The following is a 12,407-nucleotide window of genomic DNA, read 5'->3' on the forward strand; positions in this document are numbered from 1 at the left end:
ACCTGACTGACATTATGAATTTCTAGGATTTATTATTTATCTTATAGTCAATTGGTTATCTATAAATGCCATGGAGACTTCCAAAGGTATCTAAAGCTGTGGCACCACAAGCAGATTTTTTTTTTTTCATTTCATTTATTTGTATTCATATTTAGGCTTTTGCAGATTGTCAGTTGTTTTTACATTAACATGTATTCATATAGCAGACGCCCCCCCAAAGCGACTTACATGACAGGCTGGAAACCATCAAAGCATACATCAATTTTTCTTTGTTCTTATTAGTAGTTCTATTCAACTAGAATTTAAACCATGACACTTATATATAAGGTTTATACAGTATGCATTGGTAATCAAGAGGTTTATTGTCTATTGCCATTTCTTTTCTCTATTTTTATTCAAATTCTTTAATATTATTGCCAGTTTGGATGTGAGCTGCTTTGACACTGAAACTTCACTCCGGGGATGAATAAAGTATCCATCTATCCTTAGCTTCATAGTACTAAAGACAAATGTAGTTATTTATGAATGTTATGAGCAATGTTTTGATGACATAAAGACAAACACACAGTCATCTACAAGCACATCTGTATTTTTATTAAGTAGTGATCAGTGCAGTGAATAGGTTTTACAGACAGTATTCAAATCTACCTCAATATTGGGTAAATATACGTTTACATTATTTGAAGTGGTACGGCACCCAAATCCCATATGTTTTGGGGATAAAAGTAATTAAAAACAACAAAGACAGGAAATTCCTAATGCCAAGAGAACATTCAAAACTGAAACACAACGCAATGTGAGATGCTACAGTTATCACAAATTAAAGTGTACTTCCATGGATAAGTAAAATCATCCTATAGCGTTGTACAGGCAAATAAAAATAACTTCATTTGTTGTCAAGACAATCCTCATTAAAAGCGACGCAAACTGCCGTTCTTACTGTATATAAGTATTAACAACCTGCCAGGAAATCCGCAATACTGTCAAGATGTGACGAATAAACCTCTTGAATCTCTTGAATCTTGAAGAGTGTCACGTTATACATCACATGAGACATCAGAGCATTCTAAATGCTAAAGTAAAGCAAAGTATTTCATGTTTATCTGTTACATGAATTTCCGTCTAAGAATTGCAAAGATAATAGTGTGGTAAAATAAAAGCTTTTCTTTGATTGGTGTAGACAGCCAATATTGAATTGGCTGTCTATCAGGCCTGGTGCTGTAAAAACTGTAACAATGCAAGTGTGCATATTATTCAGCAACATCATTTTCAGCCACTTAGTACAAGGGTTTCCAAACTGAGCTTTGTGGATCGATAGGGGGCCACAAATGAATACACGCTCCCTCTCACTATTGGGGGAAAAAAAGTGACATTTGCACTAGAAAAAAAAAATAGATATATTTTTTTAAAAGGTACATAAATGTTTTTCACTCCAAACAAACTACATGGCAGTTGATTAAGTTGTTATAGGCTTATAAGTGTCTACAGCTTCCTCAGCCAAAGATGAGTCTGCCAAGGGGGGGCTTGACATCGTCAATACGTTTGTGAACCCCTGACTTAGTAGACAGCTCCATATTGAAGTAAAGTATAGTGCACAGTAGGCTCTCCGGCTAGCCATGCAAGGCTGTTGTTGTAGCCATGTGTGTATGTATAACAACACACACACACACACACACACACACACACACACACACACACACCAAATGACTGTTTCTCAATGAAGGTCTGGATGCAGAGAAGACCCTGTCAAGCTTTTTGAATTCACTACTGGACAAAGAATTCTCGGTGGAGATACCCGATCTCACCAAATCATTTTCCATAGACCAGCTCTTTGAGCCGCAGGATTATGAACATCAGTTTTACGCTCGGTGATATGTGCTCAATACCAGAGTAACAACACAGCAGAGGGTACGTTGTGTAAATGTCAAAACGCCCATTGTCTTACTGTAAAACCAGAAGCCGTCACCAACACCATCTCTCTCAAGTAACATAGTACAAATGAATCACTGCCAGACAGGGATGAGTATCACACACGGTTCAGGTTGGTAGCAACTCGCACTTCAAGACAGAGATTTTTACTAACTATAATTACACTCCAATTAGTCTGGTATTACTTCAGTAGTAGTAGTAGTAGTAGTAGTAGTAGTAGTAGTAGTAGTAGTAGTACAGGTAGAGATTATAAATCCCCACGTCCGAGAAAATGAACCTGTTGAGACTATAAAATGATCAAATAAAATATTAATTAAATTCCAACATCATTTTAAAATCATAGGGGTTAAAAGCGATAATTTAAAAAAAAATAAAAAGGTGATGGATGTTTTCCCTAAAATAGTATGTTTAAAGACAGAATGAATGGTTTCAGAGTAGAATGGTACTTAGGAGGCGGTGGGTGAATGTCTTTGACAGTGTCTTGGTAAAAGGACGTGACCGCGCTGCAAGCACGGCGAGCTTCCTCTTCTTCCAGATCTCCACATCCCCTTTTGTGTTACGATTTAAGCAAGGGCTGTCGCTCAGCAGCGGTGCTCTAAAGAAAAGACACCAAAATATATCAGAGTCCATTCTATCACTCTCCATTGCCCTTTCCCACCGCACCAAAAAAACCCGGTAACACCCGGCATGGAAGCCAATATTACAACTCAGGGAAGATACTTTCCAGCACAGTGGATTGCTATGAATGCCAAATTCCAGGTGCACCTTTTCCTAAGCTGCGTAAGCATATTATATGGTTGTGTATCATTTCCTCAATTTCCTATCATAAATACTGTGAAGACACAAGGACTGCATACAACCATGTTTAGAAGGAAAATATCACATAATGTAAAACTGTTTGGAAAAGACACATTAACCCTAAGGACTGAAAGGAAGAAATAGTTCAGAGCGAAAGTTTGTAAACGATGAATTCTAGATCATGTAAATGATGCATCTTATGTTAAAAAATAAAATAAAATAAAATAAAAATTTGATGAATTTCCCAGAGGGAAATTGAGTGAATTGAAAGTCTCAAAATCCTCCCTGTCAACTGATTATTGAGGTATTTTCCCTCTTTGCTAACTATTCTGGCATGGCTTCCTCCAGCTCTCACCTCCGGGCCCTTCTGCTGACACATCAGGGCCATGAAGAGCGCCCCCAGCAGGATGCCCAGACCAATCAGCATGAAGGGAATGTTCACCACAATGTTCTGCTTCTCAACGATATCCTGCAGCTTCTTGGCCGATGCGTCGTCCACGACGACGCTCTGAAAAGGCGGCATTGTGAGAAAAGATGCATGGCAGGATTTCAGAGCAGGCAAAAGAAGTCCATGTCTCTATGCCGCTCAGCTGAAGAATATTTGGGTCAATTTATTTTTCATTTTTATGAAGTTAGAATGGTGTGTGTGTGTGTGTGTGTGTGTGTGTGTGTGTGTGTGTGTGTGTGTGTGTGTGTGTGTGTGTGTGTGTGTGTGTGTGTGTGTGTGTGTGTGTGTGTGTGTGTGGTGCTTTTGTACCTCATTCAGATATGCCACAGGAAACACCACAGTCCTTACATTTCCTGTTTGGCTGAGAAAGAAAGAAAATACAATTGAGTACTTTTTCCTTTTTTATGAACCTTTTGATAGAGAACACGTCGTGCACAAACTATTGAGAGTTGAGTACATTTTCCTTTACATGTGGAAGGAAGTCAAGGAAGCAAAATCATAACTGTGCGGTTATATTTGGTCCAAAGACTGGTTTGTTGTATTTCACCAATTTAGGATGGTGACTATCAAAACAACAGAGGTGAGCTGTGGCGGTCCAAAAGTCCAGCGATAACCATGAGGATGGCGTAATTACTGCACAGTCACATCAAAGAAACCCATCGTAGATCAGTGACAAATTCACCTTCAAACTATTAAAGTGGAAGGAAATGACGAGGCTAAGACAAAAGTCACAGTCGCTCCCACTCAACACAAATGGTTTCTTATTCGACGGTTGAGTCATTTTTTACACCCATTTTTATGTCGGCTGATCAATATCTAAGTATATGATTTAATATAGAAACATTCTTTATTGTAGGTTCAGGCATGGTGTACCTGAAGGTGGAGATTCTTTCCACAAACACGTTGATCTGGAGTTTCTTGGCTGCTTGCAGGACAATTCCTGTGAGCTGGGACACAAAAATCACAATTTTATCAGAAAAATGTGCCTAAAAACGTGTTACAGGTGTGAAATATTACACCTGTCGGCCAAGAAACTAAAGAGCCACGTTTTACTGAGGAGCTTGACTTGTGAATTTAATTTAATGCTTATTATATTTCACTACCATATACAAGGTATATTCATCTTTTTTTTTTATTTACCCTGAATGACTTTATAACTTGAAAAAACGACAAAAACGAACAAAAAAAGAAAGAAAAACATTCAGATCTAAGGTATAAACAAAAAGACACTTACACAATCATTTGGCCGATGTTTAGCTTCTTACAGAAGTTAATCTGGTCAAGAATTGTGGCAGCAGTTTACTAATGTTGAAAAGTTGGAATAGTTCACCATCTAGTGTCTGCTAATGGTAAAGTAACTGTCATGAATCCCCACTGAGATCCAGTATTATATTCTGTTCTATGCCAGATTGTCTTTGCCTAGGCGGAGCTCTCCAGCGTGTCGTCTAGTGCTCTCTCCGTTGACTCCCCGGTTTTTGGATCCTCTGCCTGTCTCACAGGTTTTGGTTCCCTGCCTGTTCCTTGTCGGACTTGTTTGCCACTCGCTGACGGATACCGTTTTTTTTTTGTTTTTTTTTTTAACCCTGGCCTGTTGGTTCGAATAAACCCCCTGCTTTGTGAACTTTCACCCGCTCCCCTGCGTCGTGCTTCTGAGTCAGTGAGCCTAACAATAACTCAAACATGTCATGTTGTTGAGAAATTTCCAAGGCATTCCCTCGTGCAATGAGATTATTTAATGTTGTTTTTGAATAGTAAAAAAGTAAATAATGTTGTGTTCATGATTTCAACTAAATTGCTGTTTTTTTATTTCTATAGTGTAGTATATTGTAAAGAATGATCAAATACTATCTACATAATAAGATGGCATTTAAGATGCAGAAACTAAACTGCTTGAACGTCCCCAATAAAAATAAAAAACCCATTTTTATATATATATATATATATATATATATATATATATATATATATATATATATATATATATATATATATATATATATATATACACACACACACTGTATATAAATTAAAAGCATCCATATTGTGGCCATACAACAAGGTTTCATATGCAGGTCTTACTGGGTTGATGTCAATGATGGTCTGGTGCTGTTCTTTGTTCGGCCTCATCCCAAACACATCCAGAACATATTTCTCATCTGACTGGTAGAAATGTGGCGATGACATAACAATTGGTGCACCTAAAAATAAAACAGATAACATGGAATAATATTTATGAAGATATTTATTACAAGACAGAAACATGGATATTCTTTCAGCCAACTTATATATTATTTTTATCCAGGCTCCACCTGGCTATTGCTGAGGTGGAGCTGATAGTCTGAAGAAATATCTTGGTTTGAACAGTTTTATGATTATTATGGGTTAATTCATCATGCAACTCCATGGGAAGAGTATTATAACTTTATACTGTAGCTTCTAAAATTCTTACAGGTTGCAAACCAATTTTAAGATCTTTTAAAAACCATGCACCTTTAAAAACAATTCTGGAGGAAGAAAAATACTTTTTCTAAACAAAAGTCGACTTAGTTGTGAGCCGTAAATGCATTCAAACTTTGTATTTTTCCAGATACCAGTAACTTCAATGCCTTTCTTTTTTTAACAGGGATGTAAAAACATGATTCTTAGAGGTGAACACTTTGATATGCGTAAAAATGACATCAGTACATCAAAAAAAGTATTTTAATTACAATACAAGGCCTTAACTTAAGCTGTTGACTTAATACTTTCAGACTTTTTAAAATAACCTGCAGAGTAGAAAAGGAGAGGGCATTTCTATAAAACACCGCCATAAAACATGGATCTCAACAGGCAAGACATTGAACTCTCCATCAGACCGATATAGATGTGACGATATGACGTGGTTAAAGAGGGAACAGTCACCTTGTTTGCATGGGCTGATGTTGAGCAGGCCGGAGCCCAGGCAGTTTCCTGCAGGGACACAGAACCCGGCGTTGTCGGGGTTTATCGTCCGGTTGGCGAACACCTTGCTGGGGGGAACGAAGCGATACCCGGGGACCCCCTTCACACTCACATCCTCCACGTAATTCGCATACAGGGACCTAGGACCACAAAGACCCATGAGGAAGGATGGAGTACAATTGGGACCTGTGTCAATCCCATTTAGAACGTTGAACAATTTGAAAAAGTAGTCGAGGCTAATTCTGTGTCCTTTATCCCATTGCCAGACATGAATAATGCCGAGATAAGGCTTAGAAAGACTTTGTTTGTTTGTTTGTTTGTTTGTTTGTTTGTTTGTTTGTTTGTTACTGACTTTGTTAAAACATGGTTACGGGGATAGGTGGTAAAGTGGCCGACTGAAGCCAGGAAGATAGAATTAATATAGAAAACAGAAACCAACAAGCTAAACTAAATCTAACAAAACTAAACTGTACAGCTTAAAATTTAATCTTACCAAGAAGAAAATAGTGGATCTGCTCACACGAGAAGGCGGGTTTAGTGCTGGGCGAGTATTTGATATACGTTTAACATCTTTGAGTACTGTACTATTAACAAGCATTATTTGGGGTTTTTTTGTACTATTTTACTAAGAAAAAAAAAGTATATATATATATATATACATACATATACACACACACATACACACACACACACACACACACACACACACACACACACACACACACACACACACACACACACACACACACACACACACACACACACACACACACACAAATATATATAAATAAAATTAAGTCATAAAATTAAGTATGGGTCTTCATTTTTCCAATAACAGCCGGCTCCGATTTATTAAATAAATCTATTGATTCGACCAAAATCCTAAAGAGTCTAAACATAGACCGTTACCTGCAGAGATCAGAGGAGAACATGTAGAGCGTCTCATTCTTGCTGATGACGGGATGGAAGGAAGCTCCATTGGTTCCATTGATCATGTTGCACTGATCAGACGTCCACCACTGCAGTGTGCTGGAATATGAGAAGAAAATTTAACTGTCTGAGTGCTTTTCAAAACCAAACCGCGTCATTTTTATTTTATTTTTTTACAAGATAAGCTTTAGAAAAAACCCTCTTCTCAAACGACTCGACGCTCATTTCCCTGCGGTTATCTAGAGTGCAAAACAACACGCCCCCGATTAATTTCCCCCTAAGTTTATGCGCCGTAACTTCATCCCTTAGATTGAATTAAGAAACCATGACGAGGTCAAGGCCTATCCGTATAGCCATTGATTTACAACCTAATCAACAGAATCACTTTAATTACTTATTTGACGTGCGTCCATTAAAAAGCTATTTGATCAACGTCCCGCAAATTTACGAAAACAAAGTATTATCACTTGGTTTTTGCAGGGACAGTTCATTTGATAAAGAGTTTCCTTTACCCGCCCCCGTTCCAAGTATCCACTCGAGCAAAGTCCTGGTAGTTTTGTTCACCAGTGAAGAAAACATATTCTCCATCGTTGGTAGCATTGGCCTGTTAGGAAAGGAAGTATTTCATACTTTACACAGAATCAACAAAAGAACAAACAAATAAGAGACTATCATTTCTTTCATTGATTTTTTTGTCCTCAGTTATAAAAAATATTATATAAAAAATAACGCTCTCCTGGAACCTAAATATTCAAACCGACATCGCAATTTAATTAGAATTCACAATATTCACACAATTTTCAAATCGCAAAGGCTGCGATTTGAAAATTGCAAAACATTATTATTAATTTTTATTATTATTATTGTTATTATTGTTATTATTATTTCGGAAAACACCTGTAGAGTCCTGACAAAGCCTCTTCCAGAATAATGCGTATGTTTGTTTGTTTTACGTTGTTTTGTATTTAACGAGCATAAAGCTGTACCTGGGCACACGTGTATGTGGACATATGCGCGCAACATTTTTATAAAAAAATAAATAAAAAAAACTTTCTGTTGAAACACTGCAAATTTTTTGAATGTCAGTTTTCAGACACTGTGATTGAAGGTTTTTCTTTTTACAATTCAACAGTTAAATAAAGATGATTCATATCATTTCATCTCATTTCATCATAAAACGTAAGTCTGGCCTACAGGAAACAGCAGTTTATATGTTGACTGTATCCATTTTTTGTGTTGGTCATACTTGAGAGTGATTTACTGCTTGTGTTTAGTGAATAATACAGAAGATAAAGAACTTTAAAAAATTGCATACGAAATCAATATTGGTCGAAAAAAAAAAAAATCGCAATTAGATTATTTTCCCAAATTGTTCAGCTCTACCAGTAATATATCAGACAAGTATTTCAATTTACATATCAGACCTTATAGAAAAGTCCAAAGACGTCATCTAGATTAGGCCGGAAGACTTTTAGGGCCTTGAGGAGAGGGTCTTCGTATCCCCACAGGAGGTCTCCCACGGTTTTGGTGGCGAACAGACCTTCGTCGTTGGACTTCAGGTAGGATGAAATCAGATTGGCTATGATGGAATGGTCCTTAAATCTCTCCATAACAGTCTGCCAATTGAAGAGGAAAAAACAACAAAAAAACAACACTTCAACAAAACATCTCTTAATGGCACCATAATAACAATCTGATGTAACTGAAAGTGCACATTACAGCAGTTTAAATCATCAGCGTGAGCGTTTTTAATCTCATCTTGGGGTGAAACAAATCCTGCTGTGGGCTCACATGCACATGTTTAATTAATGTCAAACTGTTTTCCCTTTTCAGGTTGATAGTGAATAAAATACGTTATTACATGTTATGTACTTGTTATTTATTACTTTAGTCCAATGCTCAGGTTTGGATCTATAAAGTTTCCTTTGACATACCATGGCAGGGATGTTCACTGTCCTGATGAGGTCACTCTCTGGGCCTCTGGACATGTTAGGCTGGAATATGTACGTCTTGGTATTTACGGCCGACACTTTAGTGCCGTTATCCAAGAAATTCACTTCCTCCATCGGTCTGTACTCCCTGTATTAAACAGAAGTAAGACTTTAAACCAGTACAAGAGCTTGGTGGTAACACAGCGTGTGGGGTAGAAACAATTGGCCTCTCAAGTTTTTGTGTCTTAATTCGATCCAAAACGTTGCTGTTCTTGTGCAATGTTTACCGCTGTGTTCATCCTCAAACATTCTGACCATTCTGCTCGATAAACCTGATTATCTCCCTGTATTGAGATTTACTGTTGCTTAACAGTGTCCAAACAAAACAGTACGATTAGACAGCAAAGCCCGTGTGAGGAGGGCTGCCAATTGAAACCCCCAAAGTGACCATTAACATAAAAACAAAAAACCTGAAAATACAGAATGCGAGAAAGAACTTTGAACAAAGATTATAAAAGTGGGTGTTAACGTGTTTAAGCGAGAAAAAAAAAAAGTGAAAGTCAAAATTGTAATGCTGATTGATTCACAGTAAAGTTGGAAGTGCATTCAAGCCAGGACCAACTTACCGACAGGCTGAATAGAACAGGCAAATGTAGATGAGAGAACCGTTTAGCAGCACTTCCAACTAAGGTTTGAGAATAATTTACACTTTTAATTTACACATCTATAGGTTTACATCCAAGACAGAATTTCCTTGACTGCAAAATCTAATCACATAATATTTTTGGACCAATACTGCGATATCAATGTTGGATCATATAATAATTTGTTAATTAGCTAATTGATAGAAAATAATTGGGAATTTTGGTGTTAGAACCAAGCAGGTAGAGACGTTGATTAGAACATAGCAGTCGCCAGAATTTCAGAATATTGCATTGCTTGACTGAAAGACAACATTGAACTAAATCACAATATTAAGAAAACCAAAACCCCAAACAATATCCAGTCTGATATCACAATATCATATTGACATATCACCCAGCCCTACGTCATTGTTCACAACAACATGTACTGTAGAAGCCTGTATAAAAAGTGTTAAAAAAAACTCACTTATGAGGCCTTTACCTGTATGTGTAGGGTCCAATTTCGATCACAGCTGGCCTGTCCCCATCCAGCACTTCCAGGGGGTTCGTCAGGTTGAAGAAGTAGAACTGCATGTAAACAGGCGGGGGTGGATCCTTCCAAGCTTCAAATGCGTCTGTGCCATTTCTCAGAACAACCTCCTGTTGGGGACAAAAGGCACTAGGTATTTAGTCCACACGTGATCTATAAGTGAATCATTACAAAAATGATGAGCTCAGCTTTTCTTGTCTCATGTGATTCAAACCAAACATATGAGCGTCAGCGGAGCAAAGGCAGTATGACACGACATTAGACAGATAGACCGACGGACATACTTTATTATACTTATACTTTATTACATCAAAACAAAAGGCAATATTAATAAATTCATAACCTGCAAATTAACAATACACAACTGTATCAACAGCTCACACACAAATAATAAATTGTGCAAGTTTGCATATATACAGTATAAATTCAATATATATATATATGCAATATATATGCAGTATATCTCCATACTCACTTTATTCACCTGCACTTTCCTGCACATATCTGTATATCCAAATAGCCTATCCTATATACATAACTCTATCCCTCTATCCCCTGTATTATCTTTTTGAGACTTCTTGTATTTTTATTTGACTACATTTATATTATTCTATTCATTACGTTTCAGGAATCAGTTCGTTTCAGTTAGTTGGCTGGGTAGAAATTAGGTAAGCTATCACGTTGGGTTCGGTAACCATTGTCCATCATTTCCGGGTGCGTTGCAAAGACGTTTGACTGCATGAACCTGTGTATATGTATGTGGAAAATAAACCTCTTGAGTTGAATTGAAATTGATTTTATATTATACACACACACACACGCGCGCACACACACACGCACACACACGCACACATACACACACACACACACACACACACACACACACACACACACACAATAGCACCTGTACTATATATGCTGTGCGCATTAGGGTGTAAAAGGCTGGTTATAACAATACAGTAAACATCATAAATTAAAATAATGGGTAAATAGAAAATAAAGTCAGCTGGACCAATGTCTGTCCACGTTAACCCGCGAAGATGTTCTTCCTTATAATAAACTAATAAACACAACATTTAAATAACCCTTCCCTACTCCCTCAGCTCCAACAGAACCAACCGTGGCAGCGAAAAACAGTAGCCGTCGCTAACGACGACGCCATCGCTCACCCTTTTCACAAAGGCGTTCAGGAACCTCGGGAAGACGTCGGACAGAACCATGGCGATGCCGGAGATCAGAACGAGCAGGGAGACGACTCCCAGGGCGTAAACGCAGCAGGAGCGCGGCGACATGGCGGAACAAAAACAACACAGACAGACACACACACACACACACACACACGCCGAGCTTCGACGCGTTGGCCCCGCCCGGACGCGGCAGTCGTTTTGTTTTGACGGAACGGCCCCGGGCGGACGCGAGGCGAGGCCCCGCCCGTTCCGGTCAGCGACAGCTCCGCGGCCCCGCCCGCCACCTTATGACGCCGGACTCGGCACCGGGTGAGGGCGCAGTTCGCGGGTTTGCCGATCTTCCTTCGCCCCCGTTGTGTCGTCGCTTTGTCGCTCCGTTACGCGGTTCGACGAAGGAAAACGAGAACGAACATACGTCGACTTTTCCCCGTGCGGAGCGACCGTCGCGGCTTTGCCGTCAAAGGCGGCCCCGGGTTCCCACGCGTCCCGGAAAAAAAAAAGAATAACGACGTCGTGGGAAACACGGAGGGAAATAATGTCAATGTTAATGTCAATATTAGTCACTGCTGCAAACTGGGGTCCTTTTAAAAAAAAAAAAATCAAAATAAAAAAAATATCTTTCATAGACATAACGTCACTGTCTTCCCAACCTAAACGGTTGAATGTTAAGCGTTCTATGAAGGTCCTTGTAATAAGCGTTAGTTAATAGTTGATAAGGCCCTAAAAAGTCCTTATAAGATGCTTATTAACATGATGTGTCAATAGCACTATATAAGTGTTAATAATAGCATCATAAACATGTTTATTGTTAGATTATAAGACATTAAGCACTTGTAAGAAACTTGTTAACATTTTGTGAACTGCTTAAGAACGTCAATAAAAGCCTTATGAGTTTTATTATCATTGTTTATAATAGCATTCCAAACACATTTATTGAGTTTAACTTACTTACCTATTATGTCATTGTTACACCTTTACTAAGCTTTTTTTGTGGCTTTATCGAGGTTAATACATACTTTATTTTGCATTCATTAGCAGTTATGTATGCACTTTTTAACAGTTAACATTTAA

The 12,407-nt window shown here is 38.2% G+C and overlaps 1 protein-coding gene across 1 annotated transcript; it reads right to left on the bottom strand.

Annotated features, from left to right (window-relative positions):
• Positions 1 to 573: 573 nt before the first annotated feature.
• Positions 574 to 11,506, bottom strand: scarb2c (scavenger receptor class B, member 2c). Its single transcript, XM_080017769.1, has 12 exons — positions 11,319 to 11,506; positions 10,102 to 10,259; positions 8,980 to 9,124; positions 8,470 to 8,661; positions 7,558 to 7,649; positions 7,025 to 7,144; positions 6,077 to 6,255; positions 5,255 to 5,373; positions 4,049 to 4,122; positions 3,485 to 3,536; positions 3,083 to 3,235; positions 574 to 2,524 (listed from the first exon to the last, which is right to left on the bottom strand). The coding sequence occupies exons 1-12, from the start codon at positions 11,439 to 11,441 to the stop codon at positions 2,486 to 2,488; spliced, it is 1,446 nt and encodes a 481-aa protein (XP_079873895.1). The 5' UTR covers positions 11,442 to 11,506; the 3' UTR covers positions 574 to 2,485.
• Positions 11,507 to 12,407: the final 901 nt, after the last annotated feature.

Source organism: Zeus faber (genome assembly GCF_960531495.2).
Source record: "Zeus faber genome assembly, chromosome: 17".
Lineage (NCBI taxonomy): Eukaryota > Metazoa > Chordata > Actinopteri > Zeiformes > Zeidae > Zeus > Zeus faber.

What these genes read in the sequence shown, in the direction of transcription:
- scarb2c (XM_080017769.1), bottom strand. Translation starts at nt 11,441, where the DNA reads ATGTCGCCGCGCTCCTGCTGCGTTTACGCCCTGGGAGTCGTCTCCCTG. An exon ending in GATACTTGGAACGGGGGCGG is followed by an intron (nt 7,145 to 7,557) that starts GTAAAGGAAACT and finishes CTCATATTCCAG; the next exon opens with CACACTGCAGTGGTGGACGT. An exon ending in GTCAGCAGAAGGGCCCGGAG is followed by an intron (nt 2,525 to 3,082) that starts GTGAGAGCTGGA and finishes TCTTTTCTTTAG; the next exon opens with AGCACCGCTGCTGAGCGACA.